The sequence below is a fragment of the Mirounga leonina genome, unplaced genomic scaffold, assembly GCF_011800145.1.
Source record: "Mirounga leonina isolate KUSES-001 unplaced genomic scaffold, KU_Mleo_1.0 Mir_115, whole genome shotgun sequence".
NCBI lineage: Eukaryota > Metazoa > Chordata > Mammalia > Carnivora > Phocidae > Mirounga > Mirounga leonina.
The window spans coordinates 4,530,936-4,553,956 of record NW_023270268.1 but is presented as its reverse complement, the minus strand read 5'-3'; the positions used below and the strand labels follow the sequence as shown (position 1 = coordinate 4,553,956).

The window sequence follows — 23,021 nt, the reverse complement described above, 5'->3', positions numbered from 1 at the left end:
TCTTCCCCAATGTTCTAAGTCTTTGTGACTAAATTGTTGTTATATTTTACCTTCCTTTCAGTTGCCAGGATAAATGTTAGCACCTTTGAGTTATTGACCCCAAACTAGTGGCACTTTATTTACATTGTATGACCCAATATATTCGATAGAATTAGATCATGCCCTTCCAATTTCCCTCTAAAAGAAATCTTGTTTTTCAGGTAGATGGTGGAATTTCAAAGAAGACAGAACAGAGTTTGGTGCAGGGCTGCTATTATAAGTCACTCAGGTTTTCCGACTTTCTGAGCTACATGTATTCAATACCCCTAGAACTAAAATCAAGATATAAATTTCAAAAATGTGGAGTCAATGAATATTGGAAATGGAAGCCATCTTATTCCCAGGACCCCTGTAGTATTAGGACAAGAAACTACAGTTGGTTAATTGTTTGCCTACCACCTCTCCCAACCTGATGCCAGATTTACAAATATCTGGACCATCTTTACTGGGCATTACTCATGAAATAGTGTTCAAAGGGGATAACAGTGACACATAAGCAAACACATATTGGAAGAGAGTGAACCAAACTGGTGGTAAAAACATGACCTTCCTCCATAAGGTCAAATAGTTTTATTTTGATTAAACACTACAATACAGTATATATCCATTAAAAAAGAAAACTCTATAGTGTATATAAATTATTCCTTCCATTCATCAATTCTTTTCTTTTCCATTACAGCTTTGGTACAATGTGATTTCAGTATATCATTTTTAAATACTTTTAGCATCACAAACTCAACACAAAGTACAAAACTAATAATCCAAATTAGGGATATTATAATCTACACAGTGGTATTCAGTGGTAGGAGAAAATCTTACCTTGATGAATTCATGTCACTAGCTAAGCTATAAAGGCATACCTAGCAGACATGACGGAAATATGCACCATTAACCAGCTAATGTTTGTGTTAGTCTTTGTTTTTTGTTTTGTTTTGTTTTTTGTTTGTTTTTTTACAGAATACCAGCAGCAATCATCTGAGTGTTGAGTGAATACTTGAGTCCTCAGCCAGTCTCCCACCTCGCTCCTCTTCCCTTAAAGGCCATGAGTAAGGTCGCAAAAATGCAGCACAGCCAGAGCACTCAGAATTTGATCTGCCACCCGGTGTTGCTCATAGTTGCACAGTTTGTCCTGCAGCTAGCCGACATCACGGGGACAGTGCTGGAGGGGCAGTGTGGACCGATCAGCCTAAGGTTGTTCTGAGGGGTCGGCGGTGTGACATTACAGTAAACAGGCATTCCAGTGGCTGGGAGTGACCCTTGACCTGCCTGGTTAGGTAGCATGATTGGCTGTTGGTATGACTGCTGGGGCAGTCCTTGAGAACCCTGGGTCATTGGCACCTGTAGAAGACACAAGAGAGAGCCCTTCATGAAGAGGTTGAGTTTGCCTGTCCCGTGAGCTACCATGCGGTCAGGAAAAATACTCAAGCATTTGGGTAACACCTAACTGGTCACCCATCCCAGCGCTACCTTTTATCAGCTGTTTTACCTTGGGCAAGTCCCTCAACCTCTCTGATTGCCTCGGCCATCTGCATAATGACACCCATGCAAAGTGCCACTGAAAAGATTGTAAGGCTGATGTACGGTGCTGGGATATGTGTGGTGATGGCTCAGAAGGAGTTAGCTCAAAACTTCCTTCTTTCCTCCCTCCTTACCCGCTGGGGGCTGCAGTTTGGATTACTTGCTCGGAATTTCTGTTTGGAAAGCGACACTCCCATTCTGGTTTCATGCCCACAAAGTGGCCTGGAGCCAGACAGCAAAAGGGGCTTTTGTCCCAGGTACCTGCCTCACTCTCAACCTGCAGCTTTAAAGAACATCTAATATGGAGCCAGAGGTTAAACTGAGACAATGTGAGTCAGGATTGTCAGAGGAGGAGGACGGAGGATAGGGTTTTTATTTTGTTTTGTTTTGTCTGTTTCTTTGTTTGAGGGCCAGAAGTAGCTGGTGCAGCTAAATTTAATGGTCAAAGCATTTCACTAACCCTTCACTTCCACTTTCAGGGTATCTCAGGATGTAAATCACAAAAGGATGCATGACATTTTTAAAATACCCAGTATGGGTTGAGTCTAGAAAATGAGGTTGGTATAGACCTTATCCATGCCTTTTGAAAATCTGAGATGCCATTTGAACACCTCTTTTAACTTAAAATTGTGGTAAAATGAAATTTGGGGGGCTGTGTACAAAAATGAGTGGAAATTTGTCATGAGGGCTTTTTCCCAATAAGCCAAATTACAATGGAACAGCCAAAGGTCTTCATGACTAAAACGTTATAGGCTGCAGACGACTAAAACGTTATAGGCTGCAGACTTTTCTTCCATGAATAGAAGTTTATATAGAACCACATTTAGCAGGACATTCAAAAGCCACAGTAGTTAGGGAAGCATACCCATCCCATTTTCTACTTATAATCTTAATTCAAAGTCAACAATCAACAGGGGCTAGGCATAGCATCCCCACCCTGCTAACCACCCAACACGGGACATACCCATAGCCTCTACTTTGGCCAGTGCTACTTTCTAAACCACAATTTTCCAAGCTGCTGATATGCACCTGATAAGAAGACATTGTTGGGTAGGAGACCATCACGCTTTGCACCGGAGCTCCTGGTTGGTTGCTCATCACGCTCTGACTCTGGGGTGCCTGCTGCACTCCTATGAGGCCTTGGAACCCCTGTTGGCCAGACAAGACTGGCTGGTAACCTGCAAAGAAAAAACACCTTTTGAACTGGTTGCCCCAGGAAGAGCACAAGCAATATCTCATGGGGTACAAGCACTTGTTCACAAGACAGCCTTCAGACATCTCGATCTCCCTGTTGGCAATGTGTTACCCAAATGCTTATTTCCCCAAAATGTGGTTTTTTGCTCTAAGAGTGGACAAGAGTAGGAAGCCAAAAAATTCGCTGATATTTGCATCTCATGCAGAACGGTCCAATGAGCATGTTGTGACAACTGTAGATTTTTTTTACGGCACAAACATGGTAACCTCTATTGGCATTTGATAGCTATAAATTACACTTTTCATGATTTGTTGTTTGCTTTGTTTCAAGGATATTTGGAGTATTCACAAAATTATTTTTTTTTTCTAATTAAATTGACTCATTCTCTTACTATCTCACCTTTCTGCACAAACTCGTTTCACCCAGAGATCATCAAACTGCCTAATAACTTTCTATTTTCCACGTTTTAGTGAATAAAATGATTCACTACCCTTACTAATTCAATGTCCATTGCCTTAGACAAAAGGCAGCAACAAGAGAAAAATATGGCATGCTTTTATTCTGTTTCAACACTAGCTCCCAGGAGAACATTCTGGTAAAGCACTCTAATAAATGACCATGTACATACAATAGATAATACAGAATACAGCACTTAAAAAATTTTTATACATTGTGTCCTTCTGAGTGGGTCAGTTGCTTTGGTTTCTTTTTTTTTTTTTAAGTGGATCATAATTTATTTGTTGCAATTATTTTAATCCCCACCACAAGTGGTTTAAAATGCATTCTTAAAGGAAGTGCACTAGTCTTATAAATTCTGGGAAGAAGGTAATGATTTAGGTGAAAATGATGTAGTGGTAGAAAAATGAAACAGATTGACTTCATGATATAAAAGAAGTCCTTCCAGAGCTCATATTACTAACCATACTGACTACTTGAGAGAAAGTAGAACTGCTGTGTTAATACAATTCTCTGAGAGAAAATCTTTAAAATCCTAGATTTTTAAAAAAGATTTTATTTATTTATTTGAGCAAGAGAGAGAGAGAGCACGATCCCAGGACTGTGGGATCATGACCTGAGCCAAAAGCAGATGCTTAGCTGACTAAGCCACCCAGGCACCCCTAAAATCCTAGGGTTTTTTTTTTTTAACACAAACACTGAAATATGTTTTACAACCAGATTTTGAAAATTTAAACAAAGGGTAAAAAAATTCCTATTCAATACGCATCCTTTTTTTTTTTTTTAAGATTTTTATTTATTTGAGAGAGAGAGAATGTGAGCAGGAGGGAAAGGACGAGAGAGAGAGAATCTGAAGCAGACTCTGCACTGAGCATAGAGCCCAACACAGGGCTCAATCTCACCATGGCGAGATCATGACCTGACTGGAAACCAAGAGTCAGATGCTTAACTGACTGAGCCACCCAGGTGCCCCTCAATTCTTAATAAATAACCTGTGTTTTGAGTGCATGTGACAGTTTTAACTTTATATCAAGGACAGGTAAAATTATATTATAATCTTTGCAGAGGAAAATATCTTGCTATCCTTTGGCATACATAAAATTACATATACTCATCTTAGAAATATCGTGGAGAAAATGGCTTTCAAAGAGTCACTGAGTTAGGAGATCAGCTCCGTTGGCCAAACTAGATAGAAATATAGTGCAGTCTGTATGGAACACCTAAGAGAGGAGGCCTGGGGAAAAGCCAAGCTGGGAGGCCTGACCTGTGCCTGCCACTGGGTTGGGCAAGTGTGGAATTTAGAAAATCACCCTTTGATCTTCTTTACATATTCCATTGTTTTGTGTTCACATTAGTCACCCTACTTCAGTTCCATAGTGGTTTTAACTTACAGAGTTATTTTAACTTCTTGTGAGGATACCACATATTAAGAATATAATTAAGAATAATGACCATCTCCCCTCCATCTACTTTGTGTCCATGGTACACAGTCAAAGCCTTCCCTGGACATGCTCTGTAGGCCCATGTAAGACTAAGAGCATCAACTCAGGGGGCTGCATACTTAGAAGGTTTGCAGGTTATACAATAAGGAAAACCCACCAGACAGGAACAAGAAATCGGGACAAAGGCCATGTCATGGTCCTCACTATCTCCCTGAATGCCTCGTATACAGAGGCACTTGGGAGAAAATTATTTTACATTGCAGACATACCTTGTTTTATTGAGCTTTGCTTTTGCTTTAATGTGCTTTGCAGATACTGCATTTTTTACAAAGTGAAGGTTTGCAGCAATCCTGCTTCAAACGAGTTTATCAGCACCATTTTTCCAAGGGCATTTGCTCACTTCGTCTCTGTGTCACATTTTGAAATTCTCACACCATTTCAAATGTTTTTATTATTTTGTTTGTTATGGTGATCTGTGATCTCTGTTTATAAGTCACGGAAAGCTCAGATGATGGCTAACATATTTTAGCTATATATATATATTATATATGTATAACATATATAATATATATATATATATATATATATATATATATATATATATGTATTTTTTTAAGTAGGCTCCATGCCCTCCATGGAGCCCAACATGGGCCTCATCTCACGACCCTGATATTGAGACCCGAGCTGAGATCAAGAGTCAGATGCTCAACCGACTGAGCCATCCAGGCACCCCGTCAATAAGTATTTTTTAATTAATGTACACACATTGCATTATTAGACATGATTCTATGCTATACTTAATAGACTACAGTATAGTGTAAACATATATGCACTGGAAACCCAAAAAATTCATTTGACTTGCTTTATCGCGATATTCACTTCATTGCGGTGGTCTGGAAGTGAACCCACAGCATCGCCGAGGAATGCTTGTCATTGCAAACAATTGTTTTCTATTATTTCCATTATCTAGAGATTCCACTCTAATTCATGTATCTATTGGTCCTGAAAAATTCTGTTGCTATTTTACTTTTACTACGACATTATTCCTAGCCATATCAAACTCATGCTAGCAAGAACTGTTACACATGCAAGAAAACAACTTGGTACGAATGTAAACAATTCATCACCAACAGTCTTCCTCACCATCTAATTCCACAGCAAAGAATAGGCAATGTGTGAACACACTTTGTAGTCTATGTAATGGTAAATATAATAGAGCCTTATTTCTGGCTGAAGATTCAAAGCACAGGTTGAAAAAGTGAGGAATGTCTTTTAAAATTCTCACTTATATCTGGTCACAGAGTGAAAGCCCTGTTGGTCTCAATGGACCTTTTGCAGGACACATGTAACTAAGATGGGAACAGAAAGGGGGGAGGCATGGAGGCGAGGGGGGGCAGGGAGAGGTGCAGTGGCCTTGCTTCTAGAGATTATTTATGTATTTGCTTACTGAATCCTTCCAGCCTCCCATAGAGTCTTCTTCAAAATGTTCAAAACTAAACTGAGGTGGCCTTTGAGAGATTCATTTATTGCACCAGCTCTAAACCAAAATTGGGGTGAAGGGATATAAGTCTTATGATAATAGAGCTGTTTAGACATACAGAAACAGAATGTCTTGATAGGACGAGGAAGGACACGTCAAATAATATTCAAGGAGAGAAAAAGCCTAAGGAGGCTGTGTGGCCTCATACCAGGACAGGCACAGACCTGAGGGTGAGATGCATCTTTGCTGAGAGGACTGATGCAGTGCACTGCAGTGACTCCCTCCCCAGGCCTCCTCTGCCTCATGACCTGTGAATGTAAATACTCAGTAACAGCAGCTCTGCACTGGGGTTCCTGTGGTAACCACACTTAGGGCACATAAAGATTTCTGTGGGAGCGGAAAATGCTCTACAATTGCAAAATGAAAACTTACGTGTAAAGAAAGCCCAATTTATATTCATGAATCCCATTCATTTCTCAATTCGCTCCCCAGGCAAGAGATTTACACCTGGAATGGTTTCATTGGAGGTGCCCGTTTCTTTAAATTACGGAAGATAGCAGAATGGTCCTTAAGACAGAAGGCTTTTTGGAATGTGAATCTGAGACCTGGTCCAGAAAGAGACCAATAGAAATGTGCTAGCAGTGACCTGAGAATGAACTAACAGTGTCTGCCCAGGACACAACACACCCGAAGGCAGAGACGGCAGAGCTGGTGGCAACCTGCTTATCTCCTCTATTCAAATGACAAATGTGCTCCAGTTTGTCAATTCTGAGCTGTGAAATGATCGGTTTTCCATATTTATTGAGGATTAGCAAGATAGAATGCATCTTACAAAACAGAAACAGCAACACTATCTGCCCTGTAGGCTTGCTATGGAAATCATAAAGACATTAGCTATTTTTATTTCTTTTTCAGTCAAGATTAATTCAATTTTTGAGTCACATGCATCATTTGTTTTCTGAAGGTAAAAAGGTTAGGAATAGACAAATGTCTCCTCGCAAATAAAAGAATGCACTCTGCTAAGATTGAGGGATTATACGATTTAAAATGTCTGGATCTGATCAATCTGAAAATTTAATACTGTTTCTACTAAAATACAACAGTTATCGAACACTCTTTGTAGTTTGAGGATTATTCATTAATATTCTGTCAAGGAAACATTTCTCTTGATATACCACAATTATGAAAAATCAGAATGTAAATTGATTAGGGAATATAAATTGGCATTATTGTGACTGACCTTATTTTAGCCAGTATTTGAATACTTTGTTACAGATCCAACCTTTTGAAATGAATGAAATGACAAAGTAGCAAACTGTATTTTCGGTTGTCTCAGCTACTGTTGGTTACAGAGGTGAAGATGGGGAAATGAGTAGTTAAGAGAGCAAATATCTCTAGAACAAATTAATGAGAAGCTAGCCAGTTCTTCCTGTCTCCCCCAACCCACCCAAGTAGTGTAATTTACATGTTGTGTTAATTAAGTAAAATAGTCTTAATGTGCCGGGATGTAATTTCAAATATTAAAATTAATTTTAATTGATTTGTCAATACAAAAATTGTTTATCTTGGCTGAACCAAGATACAAATATTTGTCTAAGTTCCTAGGGAACATGCTAGCTGTCTATGAATCCAAATTCTGCTCTTTGTACACAGTTTTGAGACGGAATTACAGTAGCTCAGCTGTGTCATGGCTGGTGAAGAATATGAAGAAAAACGTTTATTCAGAACTGGCCTCTCCCTTTGCTGAATTTTTGTAGTTTGTGCATTGGGCCATTTTTCAGTATTTTCCCAGTTCTGTTTCTCAGTTTCCGATCAATTCCTTTACACTTTGATTTTCTTTGAAGATTTTCCATTATAAACTAGCTAACTAGCTATTTTTGTTGATCACTTAGTCTAATCCAAACAGTGAATTAAATGCTTTTACCTTTTATCACAACAATCCTGGGAAATAGTCACTATTATTAAATTTCTTTTACAGAAGAGAAAACTGATTTAGAGAGGTGTGGGGTTTTGTCAAGGTCACACAGCTACCAGGAGGGAAAGCTTGAATTTTAGTTGTGGCTTACTGACATCAGCAACCTTGTCTATACTCACTAAATTGGAGTACTATTTAGTATACATTCTCCTAATTCTCATACCCTAACAATTCCTTTAGTGTGGCAGGTACTCAATGGTCATTTATTGCATTGATTGTTTCTCAATAATTGAAACAATTAAGAGGACAAGACTTTTGATCCACAGTTCGCTGAAGAAGATCTTGTTAGTATCAAAGAAAGAAAATCAAAGTCTGACCTGTCAAAACCAACTCATACTACTCAATAACAATTTTAAAGTTTTATTAGTCAGATTAGGGGATACTAGACAGGCAGACGGGTTGGAATAGGCTTGGGGTGAGGCAAACAGACTCTAGTCCCGTCATTTACTTCTTTTTTTTTTTTTTTTTAAAGATTTTTATTTATTAGAGAGAGAGATCACAAGTGGGGGAGGGTGGGGGCAGAGGGAGAGGGAGAAGCAGGCTCCCAGCCGAGCAGGGAGCCCGATGCAGGACTCGATCCCAGAACCCTGGGATCATGACCCGAGCCGAAGGCAGATGCCTAACCGACTGAGCCACCCAGGCGCCCCCCGTCATTTACTTCTAATAAGCTGATACTATAGTTTTCAATTACTAGGACCATTTCAAATAATGGCTTGCTTCACAATCTTTGAAGACCTGATCTTAAAATATAAGGTAAAAGAAACTTATGCCTACATTAAATATAAAGTTAATCATTTGACTGTTTTAGGCAGCTGGTTGCCTCTAGGAAAGTCACTTGGCCTTTGGAAACAAAACTGGTATTAATCATTTTGAGAGACAGAAATAGGCAAGACCAGGGAGATACACAGAGACTCTGCAAAATGACCTAGGATGTCAGATGAAGGCTTGGAGAAACCCAGATCCCCCAGGCCACTTAGAGATGGCTATACTTTTGGAGTTTATAGACTGCAATCACGCTTCCTAGTTCTGCGAAACTATGACTTTTCTCCCGAGTTCTTCTTATTACTAGGCCACTGTCTTTAAGACAGGGAATCCTTTTTGACTTCATCTACCTATAGTACCTTGATGTTCAAGGTGGCCTTGGGTAGAGAGTATGGATATTCAGCATGGTATCGCTATGGTTTCCTGAAAGAGGAACCCCTGTCTTATGCTTTAGAGAGGTGGATTTGGGGTAATCGGTGCCCGTTGCCTGTCACCCCACCCTCATGTAAGGTGGAAGATCACCTCAACATCTTCCCTTCAGGCCTCCCAGAACCAGAGGGTCCTCAAATACTAAGGAAGACACCTGATTCTGGCCTTTGCAGATGCTGGCCTGTTCTAATACAACACCCAGGTGACAAATCTCAGGTGTGACAGTGTCACCAAGTGGGCTCAACTTTGACAAGCAAGGTGTTTACCTTTTGAAGCACTTGCCTCTATGCCACACTCCCCATTTATGTGACCTAAGCCCTAACTAAGACTTTTTTTTTTTAAAGATTTTATTTATCTATTTGAGAGAGAGAGAGAGTACAAACATGAGCGAGGGTAGGGGGGAAGAACAGAGGAAGAAGCAGGCTTCCTGCTGAGCAGGGAGCCTGATGCGTGGCTCGATCCCAGGACCCTGGGATCACGACCCGAGCCAAAGGCAGACACCTAATGACTGAGCCACCCAGGCACCCCGTAAGTAAGACTTTTAAAACAGGAGAACTATATAGACTAGATTGGAAGACATTTTTTATCTTTATACATGTCAAAAAATTAAGATATGGGATAAAAATACCTAGCCTAGAAATCATAATCAGATAGTCTTCTGTTCTTATATATGAAGTAAAATAGCACAAAACGGTCCTAAGACTTCAAAAAGAGGAGGGTAAGAAACTGCTTTATTTTTCCTCTACCCGTTAAAGCCCATCACCACTTCTTTCATCTTTGTGTAAATGTCTGCCTCCACCTTATTTGCTGGCTTCTTCTGCACCGATCCTCTTCTTTTCCTTGCCACTTATCATTCTGTGGTGTTAATTTCGTAGGAACATGATGCAGAATGACCTGCAGGGAGTCTGCGCGGGAACAGAGGTAATGCAGCACACGTCCTGGCAAAGACCAGTCCATCCTAATGAATTTGAGGAAGGCTGTGACAGGCTCTAAGTGGAACTATGCTTCCCGAAGCAGTAGTTTTTCTTCACACTTGTTCTTTTGCTCATTAGCTTTCATACAGCACAGAGTGTAATTCTTAAAAGCCTCTTTCCTGTCCCCTGAGAACATCCATGCATGGGTCATTTTCTAATGGCAGTACACATCACATGAACCAGCCTATTATTGCCAGTTCGGGGGCCTCTTCACTGCAATTATACCATCCTGATCCATGTTATCGCAACTACAAAGCTGGTTTTCTTTCTCTTTCTCTCTCTCTCTCTTTTTTTTTAAGTAAGGGCAAACATGAGAGACACTGTTGAACGACTAGAGGAATGAATCATGAGCGGACTTTGAATGAACGCCACCGGGAGAAGCTGCACTGAAGCCCATTTTAAATGGAAGAAGCTGTCGTATTACTGAAGTCATCCTCTGAACTTTCCCGGCCCAGAGTTCTGTGCTGACAGCCAGAGAGCTTCAACAACCCAGAGGGAGAAAAGCTGCATAAAAGACCCGCAGTTTTACTTTCCTAATGAGGCTGCTGCAAGGCTGCATGGCTTCGAAGATAAACTGGCGCTCTTGCATCCCTGCATCGCTGCCAGGATGAACTGTGGCCATAAGACAGCCAGGCTGGGTGACAGCCAACTGCTGTGGAGGCGATGTGAGGACCTCTTTCCCCAGACTAGGCTTGGGGCAAAGTCAAGGTGGAAAAAGGCTCTAATCGCTGTCCACATAATATCATCCCCCCCTGGTGGGTATCTTCACTGATGAATTGCTGTTAATCAGCTGGCTCAAACAGGGTAATTATGAGGTCAAATGCCATGGGGTTAACATCACTGTGATCAAATGACCGTCACTGTCATAGGGCTACAGGGTATAACTTGGCCCTGGCTGAATATTTTGAAAATAAGTGCTGTGAACATAGATTCCATCTGTAGAAACCTACCCATCACTACAACCAGAACAACTAGTTCAAGGCGACTAATGGTGAATCAAAAGTGCTCCCTTTATGTTATTTTTCCCAAGTCACCAAAAATAATTATCTTCTTTTCTTCAATTCCAGACTGGCAGGGTTCTTTTATTTATTTATTTAAGATTGTATTTATTTATTTGAGAAAGAGAGAGTGAGAGAGAGCATGAGAAGGGAGAGGGTCAGAGGGAGAAGCAGACTCCCCACTGAGTGGGGAGCCCGATGTGGGACTCGATCCTGGGACTCCAGGATCATGACCTGAGCTGAAGGAAGTCGCTTAACCAACTGAGCCACCCAGGCGCCCGAGACTGGCAGGGTTCTTATCCAAACCTTATTCTAGTGGTACATTTAACAAAAATATTGTCCTAGGGGCAGTCTTCTGGAAGGCAATAGCACTGCTTGATCTAGAGTGCAGACAATGAAGACCTGAACTAAAGCAAGACAGGTAGGAATTGAGAGAAGGGACAGATACTGAGAGATACTCAGGGTGTGAATTGTCAGAAAGTGGCATCTAGGAGTTTTAGTGGTATCGCATGCTTGATGGACATGAACATGGATTAATTGACTGTACCACCATCATGAATATCAGTCATCCACTGGAAAACTGACTCTGAATAACAAAAGCCCTGATTTGTAGTTCTCCCTGATTTTTCTGATGTAAATAGTCCCCCACGGCCCATTTCAAGCTACAAACACCTTAACAATTAGCTGGAAAGATTCCTGATTTTTTTAAGGGTTGTTCTTGTAAGCCAGAATGAGACAACTCAGCAGAGTGGTATACCACTGACCTAAATTCAAAAGCAATGAAATTTTCAGTTCAGTTCAGTTTCGTGTTTTTTATCCTTCCCTCTAAAATCTTATTTACTATTTGCTCTTTGACATTTGGCATGAGAATGATTATAAGAGCTATTCACAGAGCTTGGGGAAGTGGTGGAGACCAGCCACGGACAGAAATTTGCAGTACACTAGGATGGCCTTAGGATAGAAGCAGGTCTCAGACTCTAGCATCACTGACAGGGAGATTTACTGTGGCGAGAGTGACGAAATGGGGAGCATGTGATAGAAGGCTTCCAGGAGATCATTTTGAACCTAGTATTAGAAGATGAGTAGGTGTTTGCTAATGGGGTGGGGTGAAGTGGGAATAATCAGGATAAAGGAGGTAAAGCATATGGAGCAACATGTGAAAAGCCCAAAGATGTGGGGAATATGTTCAAGGATTGTAAGTATGTAGAGGTGGCGGCAGGTTAGAAATGAGGAGAGGCAGTACAGGGGGAGAGAAAGGAAGCTGTGTTCAAATCCTAGGGTCTTGAGCACCATTTATAAAACAAATTTAATGTTGAAAGAATTAGGGTGCCATGTAAGGCTTATAAACCTAACAGTGAAATGATGGATGGCCATTTCATGAAGATTCTTCAGGAGTCACTTGGGGGTTGCATACCTGGAGGTAGGGAATCTCCTCCTCAGAGGCCATGGCAATCATCTAGGGCAGAGACAATGAAGACATGCATTGGATTGGTAGGGGTGGAGTGAATGGACACCTCAGAGAAATACTTAGCATGTGAACCATCAAACACTGGCATCTAGGAGCTGCAGGGACAGAAAGGAAAAACCCAAATATCAATCTCAAGCCCTGGTTTGGTTAGGGGAGTTGACCGTAGTGCCTTAGCAGTAATACAAGAGGGACAGTTAATGGAGATGAGTAGGGAACACATGAACGAAAGAGGTCTAGAGCTCAGGTCATCAGCCTCTCTTAGGGGTACAGACTTGGAAGTCATCAGGACATAGTTGCTCCTGAAGACAGTATATTTATGAGTGAGTACAGGCTGGGAAGACAAACAAGATGGAGCCTTAAGGAACAATATTATTCAAATACTTATCTGAGAATGCAACACCTAAATAGAAGAAAGAGGAGTGATGGGGAAATTAGAAGAACCATAAGGGAATGGTGTCAGCAAAAAAGGGAGAGGAGTATTTCAAGAAAGAGAAATATGCCAATGACTACAGCTGTAGAATTGCTGAGAAAGAGAAGAATGAGACCTTCAGTTCAAGAATATGCTGATGATCTTGACAAAAGCAAAGGCAGTGAAGGGCAAAGCAGCCAGATAGGAAGGAAAAAGAAGAAAGGAGATTCCTCTGAGAAGTCTGACAGTGAGAGCAAGTTGTGGGCAGAGAACAGAGCAAAGAGCTAGAGAGGGGCATAGGGTAGACAGGATTTTGTGGGTTTGTTTTGGCTGTTTCAACATGGGATGAATGTAAGGGTTTTTATCTTTTGGAAAAATGAAGTAAAGAGAAAAAGATTAAAAATCTGGGAGAGGATAAGAAAAGCTATGAACTTGTCATGATTCATAGCACATTAAACATCAAGGGATGCACACAACCAAGAAGGCTGGGACCTGAGTGACAGAGTCTGCATTTTCTTTCCGGCGCATGTGAGAGCTTTCAGTGTCTCCTCCTCACTAATTTATTCCTCCTCTGACCCAACAGTAAAATACCCTGAGTCTTTCCTCTCTGCCAAATTGGTTGAAGAAACAAGACAGCTCAGAGAGCTTATGAGGAGACATGACAAAACACTGTAACATAATTTTGAGAAGGCAACAGAAGATACCCTAGGTAACTTCTGACAAGAATCTGAAGGAAAGAGGTCCTTATTCATTTTATGAATCTGATTAGTGTTTGATTCACATGGAATTGCAAGAAGGAAGTCTTGATTAGAGGTGAATGAGAAGCCCATGGTCCCACAAACTCTCCATTCAAAATCAATCAACAGAATCCACTGATGTGATGACATGACCTATATTTCCTGAAGGAGACAATCAAGTGAAATTTCCATCAACACAAAGCTGAAACAAGCTGAAACAATGAAGAGACACTTTCTGCTCATCTACATAATAGATATGGTAATCTTTGGTAACAGCAATAAGAAATATCTTTAATCTTACCATGTAGGGAACTGTTATTTAAAAGTGTTGTTTTCATCTGGATTGAGACAGCAATCAGAAGTCTTCAGCCTTGTCCACACAAATACAAATGGGCTTATCTCTTCAGCTGACTGGAATTGGAGGCTATGGTCAACACTTAAATCTGATTTCACAATAATTAAAGTGAAAATGAAATTGTAGGACAAATGGTCTGTCCTGAAGCCTCTTTCAATCATCCCTCTAGGGCAGGCTGTCCCCCCATGACAGAGCAGTTTCATTTTTTTAGTGGCCTGCTCCAGGGTAGGAAGAGAAATGATTCAGATCATTCACTTGTTAATTTTTCCCTTCAACCCAAGGCATTCAAGGGTGATATTCACATTTCACATAGTTAAATGCTTTAGAAGCACCCAAATAGAGAATGAGCATTTTAAAATAGTCACAACCTTTCTTGCCTGAGGTTCCCTTCTGGGCCTCAGAGGAACCCACCACGTGGCGCAGCCAGCTCTCCAAACCTTAGGCAGAGGGTGCCCTCTGGGCCAAATGTACCACTGGTCTCTTCGGTGCAAGGAGATAATGCAAACACACTGGGCCTAACAGAGCCAGCCGGCAAAAGCCTTGGATTTTATCCTTGGCAGGACAGCAGGCTATCCTAGAAGTACCTCTGAGAAAGTGCTGTACAGGGCCCATCCTTACCCAGCAAGCTTAGCATGCTGGCATCTCAGAGCTTTGGGTTCTCACTGTTTCACTCAATCCTGCCTCATCATCCTGTCTCCATTTCTGATTGCCTGCTTCCCCACCCAGCTGGAACGCTCCCCTGGGTCCACAGTTCTCAGTGTTAGCCTGTCTCCGAATAACATGGAGGCCCAGTGAAAACATAAACCACTGGTCTCCAGTTCAGTGGGTTTGGGTTGGGGCTTGAGAATTTGCATTTCTGACAAGTTCTCCGGTGATGCTAATACTGCTGGTCTGGGGACCACACTTTGAGAACCACTGCTGGGCCTGGGCTCTCAAAAAATACCTTTGCCTTGAATTCCTGTTGTTTAACCCACTCATTATTTTTCCCCTTATAGAGTGAGTGATGGGATCTGGCAAATCACACTCTGTGGGAGGCCATCTCTCCTCTCGGTGGGTGTTAGGATGGACTAAGAGCCCTCTTGTATGATACACCCCAGTAACTGAGCACCTGGCAATGACCAGCATGTGTGACTCTCTTCCCCTGCTCTTTGCACTTTCCATCTTGTCTGGACTTGGATTATATTGTATTACTTATTTAGCTCCTGCTTCCCAGGGAGATTACAGTCCTCAGGAAGAGAACGTCTGCACTGTGCATTTCTGCCTAGCCCGGGATTCTACACTCGGCACTTCAAGATTTCTTGACAGTGCTGATGAAGAAACTGCCCTTACTACAATGACCCTACAAGAATCCTGCAATGTGACATAATAGGAAATAAGCCAACAAACAAAAATTTGAAAGAAAAGAATGAAGAAGTGACGTACTCAGAAGAGAGAGCCCAGACCCCTGCTCAAGGGGTGGCAGGAGGCAAAGGATTTGTCAACTCCACAGCAGAATTTCTTTAAAAAGCTGAAGAGATGTCAACGACTTTCTCTTATCCCCTTTGCCTCTGGAAAAAAAGAAGTTCCTTCTAATGGCAAATCAAGAGGGCCCAGAACTCTTTTCTAAATTCACCTCTTGCTGTCGAGATAGGTCCAGAAAAGGAAAGGAGGAGGAAATCTGGGAAGGAGCTGACAAAAGGAGTGGAGGAGAGAAGGAAAAGTGCATCGGAAATGGATTATGTTTGTCACTCTCAAATCTATGTATTAGCATTTGGTGAGGCATCTGGGAAACCAAACAAGATGTCTGTAGCCTCCTATTTCTTAGGCTGTAGCAGTGAGTTTGCTAACCAATGGTTATGTGCCTTGTGGCTGTGCCTCAACTGTTCTTTGTCCTAAAAGAAAGGCAAACAAGAATCCTAGACCTCGCTCACTTTCCCTGATACAGTTCAAGCTAATTTTCCTTGTTTTTCTAATTTTCTTGTTGGCCCCCACTAAGCCTGTGGTCATTCACCTTGACTGTAGACCATGGATCTGGAATTACCTGGTCCAGCTAGCTCTGGGTGGTGAGGTGGAAGTTTACAGGTGAAGAAAGCACTTGCACAGGATCACAGACAGAATTTCTTATAACCTGGGGACTAAATCTCATTTTCTTGTTAGTCCCTGCAGGAGCATACATGCTATCATGCTTCCACCAAGCAGGACAGACTGGACGTCTCAGAATGTTTTTGTTTCCTGAATGTTCACACTAAGGGACTCTGTAGTGTCATATTGGAAATAACCATATGTGTTTCATAATTGAATGAGAATGCCATTTCCTTTCCACACTACTGCTATTATTATTTTATTACTAAGAGCTTGGAGAAAATATCTCGTGAACCTGACCTGAAGCTCACCTAGCTTGTCTGCAATAGCCACCAACAGACTTTTCAAAGATAACACACAGTAGGGCCTTAGGGAGAAAGAAAATTAGAGTTTTGGAGATTCAGGGAACTCTCATGAGTTGCAAAAACTAGAATTAAACCATCTCTTTTAAAAGTTATCAGGCCAACTGTATCCTAATATTTAGATACATATATTAGCAGTTATTTACCAACAGGCGACTTTCCCAGGAGGTCATAGCATGGATTAGTATGGTCTACCCTTGCACTAACTCAACCCAGGCAAAGCAAGCATTCTCCTTATCTTATCAAAGATGGTAGTAATACTTATGGACGCACCTTTCTGTACTCACTGAGCTAAGCACTTGTAAGTGGGTACAATTATTATTCTCATTTTACAGATGATGAGATGAAGCACAAGGAATTGGGTAGATGGTTAGGGCCACATAGCCCTGAAGTAGTGGACTGAAGCTTTCTCTCCCACCCCCCACCTCAGGGGCCTGGCAGGCAACAGAATTGCACTCAAATGATCCATCTCAGGAGACATTAATAAGGAGAGCAGAGCCAAATGAGTAGGCAAGTTAAGGGAGCAAGTGAGGGAGGCACCCAAAGCCTAAAAACAGAGAGGGCACTGTTTTCACTCTTAGGCCTGAAGGTCTTAGGGGAAGTGCCGGTGTTATCAGAAACCTTAAGAGCTGGAGGGGCCATCTGGAGAACCAGCCACATCCCACATCCTGAGGCAGGCAGGGAGCCAGGATGCCATTGACCTATCTCTCTCAGCCCTCTCTGCTCTCTTGCTGCTGATGCCTTCTATTACCAGAACTCACCTGGAAGCCCCAGGCCAATGGAATCTGAAAGGAGTAGTCTGTAGGGTCAGAAGAGAAGGAAAGAGAACAGCTACGGGATGGGGGTCGAGGCAAACAGAAAATGACCCCATACCCCTTTCCTCTGAAGAGTACGAGGAGTACATACCTATGTTGGGTACCATTTCCCAAGCTACCACACCAAACTGCTCAAATAAAGATTTTAAAGAGAGTGGGTAATGATTTTAGCAGAGTCCTGTCTTGCGGTTTTATAGATCTTTTTTTCCTTTCAGAAATTAACCTTTCTAACACCTGATAATATGTCAGACTATGCACTTAGCATGACTACTTTGGCAATTAAGTAAATGTTAACTCTCAGAGTTCTATGTCATTAGATATTAGGGCAGAATATTTGACTCTTTGCCCTAATGCTTGTCTTTCCATTTTGAGGAAATGGCAATGTTTGTAGGGAATTGATAATAACTTAGGAAGTACGATTAAGAAATGTTACTGTTTAAATATCCTGTAGGGCAAAGGAAAAAAAAGTTAAATTATGATTCAACTCAAGCAGTACTACTCATTTTGTTGAATCTGACATTTTCCTTCGCTGGCAGCAGAACCAGATGGCTGAGATCAAATGCATAACAATGGACAGAGAGTATTTCCGGGGAAACGAGAAAGTAAAAAGGAGGATCTAGTTTATTTCTACAGTGACCCTAACTGACCCTTGCATTCCTTAAGCATATTTGGTTTAGAAAGAGCTCTGCTATAGATTGGTCTCAAATTTAGTACATGTAGCCATATTTATTTTCAAATATTTAAAGCAACTATCAGCAAGATGAAATAGTATGAAGGAATACTTAAATGAGACTTTACGTAAGGCTTCTAGTGTTAAATCTAAGGAGTTTCTGTTTCCCAATGGAAAAATCACAGGCTCTGTTATCACAGACAAGGGGCTAAAGGCTACCTCTTCCACCCACTGGCTCTGTGACTGGGGGAGGTTATCTAATATCACTGAGCTTTGTTTTGCTTGCCTGTTAACTGGGGGCTGATAATTCCCAACTTCCTAGGGCTTTTGTGAAAGTCAAGTAGATATCAGGTGATGTGACCAACATGCTCTTCAGCACGTGGAATTTACTCATGGTAGCTGACGTTTGTACCCACCAAACGATGCTGTGTAAATGAAAGTATTCTCACTCCCTCCAGAACTGTATCTTAAATGAAAAACAAACTGGGGGTTGATAGTAGCAGGATGGACTCCACCTGCCAAAACCCCAAAACAAAACAAAACAAAAAACCTGGAATTGCTCCTTCTAGCTGACAATGTGGAGGCTTTGTTACCCCCAGTTTCCTTATGAGCCAAGGCACAGTCATTAAGTGCAATGTACATGGACGTAAGCACGGACAATGCGATGACAAGGCAATGACTGTGCTCCTTCGCCCTTGGATTACGGAACGTGTCATCTCTAGCAGCAAAAAACAGCAGAAGCAGTTTTGAATGTGAAGGTAGGCCAAGTACCCAGTAGAGCAGGGGATGGAGAGGGCAAGCTGGCCATAACTGGGGAGCAGATGCCCAGGCAGGAATCCTTTGGAAAGGCATTTGGGCCCAGGCTCCAAGCACGGGGGGAGCACCCATTTCTCAGTTGTAACTTGAGGACAGCCAGGGTCCTATGTCCTTTCAGTCCAGGCTCTAAGAGACTCAGCAGAATGTGAGGCCTCCGTTTGTTCCCGCGTGAGAAACAAACCCAGTTCTCTGCTCCTCTTGTCTCCTAATCAAAGCTGTGCTTGCGCCTCCCATAGGCTTTGTGTGCGCCCCCTGATCAGAGTACTCAGAAAACGGAGCGCTCCCCTTCATCTAAAGCTGTCTCAGAGCAAAAGGGTGCTGAGTGCACCCTGAGCTCGGGCAGGCGCCTTTCAATCTTTTTCTGGTGACTTGAATAAGCCCATTTAATAATGGAGACCCTGTCATCGCATCAAAGATAAGACACAAAGCAGCAGCCCCCTCCTCTGCTTCCCAGGCCAGTTGCTCTTGCTAAAGGCCATCTCCTAACTTGTTAAGCCTATTACAATGCTTCCCCACATCTAGAACCCCTGAGATGTTTGCAGAGGGACAGAGAATCTTCCACTTTACGATATTTCTAACCTAACCATTTTGTACTATTTTTTTGTGTTAGATGATTAAGCAAGTGATTTTTGAGAAAAACTTGTCTTTTCAATGAATATATTATTGATTCTATTGTAGTATTCTTTCAAACGCAGTATTTAATAATATTCATGGTATATATGGGACAATTTTACTTTTTCCCATTGAACAAGTGAAACAATGTTTCATTTGTTTTCTATTTAACTATATAGGAAAAAAAGCCTCATGATTTGTGAACAAATATCTTTTGAAATTTGGGGCCTGGGAACCAAATGAATAATAAAATGAACACTTCAGTTAAAGACATATTGAAGTCCCAAAATAGATTTGAAACATGTTTTTTTAACTTGATGTTTGGAAATTGTCACACTTTGGGCATTAAAAATCAACTGGCTGGTTTTGATGATTTTTGTGTTTTGTTTCTAATTGATAAGGTAAGACAAAAGGATTCATGCTGCTCACTGAAAGCACTTATCCACAAAAAACACATGGTAGATTATAGATAGTCTTTATTCCTTCTAAACAAAAAGCCAAGTTGGATATAAATGTCACTATTTTCCTCTTTTAAACTTTGGAATGTATTTATTTATTTACTTCAATTACTAGTTTTTATTTAATATATATTGTCTAAAGGAGCACAAAATGAAGATTAAAATTGACCTCTTCTAACATCTTTTTTTTTTTTAAATCATAGAGGCAAATTTTGCGGTTATATATAGAGGGGCCATATGTATTTATTAATGCCTGTTGTTCTAGTACAATTATTAACAGCCTTCCTTTTCACTCTCAGACATGTAAGGGTTCAGATGATAAAGAGCCCTGTTACTATATGTGTGTGTACATAGTAACTGCACAATATATATGTAGGTATATATACACACATGCACACCGATAAATACACACATATGTACTTTTACATACAGATATATACGTGTGTGCTTTTGCATGTATATACACATATGTACACGTAAATATACTATTTATGAAGATAGTGGTGACTTGATGTAAATGAAGTTAGAGAAACATTACTCTGTATGCTGCTCACAAATTCCATTGCAACCTTTGTTGTCCTTTCTCTTCCTGTCCTTAACCAATGAGCTATTATGCATATAAGTTAAACAATGCATAGCTCAGAATTAAAACTATTCAAAACAGTTTGGCAGATAATTGGGTTCAGAACAGTGCCCAAGGCACGAGTGACTGAGTGAGGGCATGCTCTCTCTTCTAATCTACTAATCGCCTCCCACTCAGAGTACATCTTCAGAGTTATTTTGCTTGGGGGCGGGGAGGGGTGGGGAGTGGTTATATTAATTTGATGTATTAATCTTGTTTAAATTTGGCATATTTACTGTTTTTGACAGGAAGGACTCCCAGAAGCCCTTAAGTCCAGTTTGGGAATTGCTGTTTAATTTCCTTGCTAATCTTTGCTAATCTGTGAAAGGAGAACAAGGCACTATGACAACAGACACCACGGACTGTTCATTGGTCAAGGACACGGGCATTTAACAATCTCAGAGGAGTATGAATCACACTGAGAATGTGATGAAAGTCTTGAACCCTTTTTCAAATCAATTGTATCCAGACACATACAAAAAAAAAAAAAAAACATCTTGCATAAAACTTCCCTGGTTTTAGGAACTCCAGAAACCCCATCACAAAATCCAGAATTTAAAACTCCCAATCTAGCCAGAAAGATGAGCAATTCTCGTTCTTTGCCATTCAAATATAACACAATTCGAATGGAATCCACTCCTCACTCCTCCAGCAAGATTCGAAGTATTAAAAAGCAGTGGAAGAGAGGGAGGCAGGGCTTGAGGAATACACAGGAATACATTTGCATTGATGAAGAGCAATTTAATGTCACTTAGACAAGTTCAGGAGTCTATGACTGATTCAAGAGAGACTACCAATGAAAGTACCATGCTCCTTTGAGGGGTCTTTGTGAACTGAATATAGAAGGGAATTTGTCCTGGTACGGACCTCCCAAAGTATAAAGCATGTCATTTAAATGCCTCTCATTCAGTTACACTTACAGCCATGTTTTGTTTTGTTTTTTTTAATTGCTTGTCACATGGGAAAGCCTTTTTAATCTGTTATTAACTGGTAAGCACATTTTAGGGGGACGTCCTCTACACTCACAAAGAACACTTAACTGTTGGGCTCTTGTACCTGGCCATCAATATGGCGACAGTGTAACTGCAAAGACAGGACACAGACCCCGTCTTACCAAAGTGAGTAAAACGGAGTCGGCACAGCCTTCCGATATAAACACCAGCTGAGCTGACACTGCGCCTCCACACTGCTGCTGGGAGCACAAAGCTACAAATGCCCGTATTTACAGAGAGGGAGCTGAAGATGCGGTGCAGCACGATAATTAGTTCCATTATTAACTTACTGAAAAACACATCGAGCTGTTTCTTTTGAGAATACAATTCTAATTAAGGAAAGTTCTATTTCAGCAGGTGAGGGCCCTTGGAAAACTTCTATGATGAAATCTCATGACCGTCAGGTCCTAAGTGGTCTGGCTTTATTAACAAGATCATGATGAAAGACATAGTTAAGCAGTTTAAAAATAGATGATTACAACTGTTTCACCTAGGTGTGAAAGTGCTGCTGTTTGCTACCTAATACCCATAGCCACACATCTAATGACATCTCAGTGGATGCACACCTTTCATCCTAAGATCAGCAAGAACATTTCTCTGGGAGGAAGTAAGGATGGCTACTGTTTTATTTTGTAGGCACAGATTGTTAAGTCACGAGAGGCAGTGTATTATAGTAAAGACCGAGCTTTGGGAGACAGGCTCCATGTGTCCCCTAGAGCAGTTCTTTTTTTTTTTTTTTTAAAGATTTTATTTATTTATTTGAGAGAGAGAGAATGAGAGACAGAGAGCATGAGAGGGAGGAGGGTCAGAGGGAGAAGCAGGCTCCCCGCCGAGCAGGGAGCCCGATGCGGGACTCGATCCAGGGACTCCAGGATCATGACCTGAGCCGAAGGCAGTCGCTTAACCAACTGAGCCACCCAGGCGCCCCTCCCCTAGAGCAGTTCTTTTCCCTTGCCAAACCTTGATTTCCATCCTCTGTAAATGGGGCAGGAGATACAATGACGATATCTATCTCACAGGGTTGGGGTGAGGGTTAAGTAGCATAACACCTCTAAGCACATTGCTTGGCATATTGAGAGTTGCTTTTATTTAGAACCTGAAAAAATGATTTGAAGTTAGAAATTCACTTGCTGCTAAGAACACACCACCCCCAGGTTGGCCCAAAAGGTATCATACTCTCGTAATATGCTTTATCCTCAAGATGATGTACTTTTTATTCATTTTTCAAGACACGGTTTTGAGTCTTATGAATAGTAGAGAACTCAATGCTTAGGCTGCAGCTATGGCTAAGAAACCCAGTTCTTAAAGTAGAAAATCCTTTTGATCTCACTTCAATAAAAAGTAAAATATCTAGGAAGAACAGCCTGCTGTAGGCA

General features: G+C 41.2%; 1 protein-coding gene across 14 annotated transcripts in view; it reads right to left on the bottom strand.

The window, feature by feature from the left end:
- Window positions 1-573: 573 nt before the first annotated feature.
- ARPP21 (cAMP regulated phosphoprotein 21) overlaps window positions 574-23,021 on the bottom strand; it is a 155,079-nt gene continuing 132,631 nt past the window's right edge. For all 14 annotated transcript variants that reach the window (XM_034991723.1, XM_034991778.1, XM_034991713.1 and 11 more), the window contains 2 exons: window positions 2,587-2,735; window positions 574-1,377 (listed from right to left, as the gene is read on the bottom strand). In XM_034991723.1, the coding sequence (XP_034847614.1) occupies window positions 1,120-1,377; window positions 2,587-2,735 (407 nt within the window). In that variant the 3' untranslated portion in view covers window positions 574-1,119. The remainder of the gene's footprint in view (window positions 1,378-2,586; window positions 2,736-23,021) is intronic.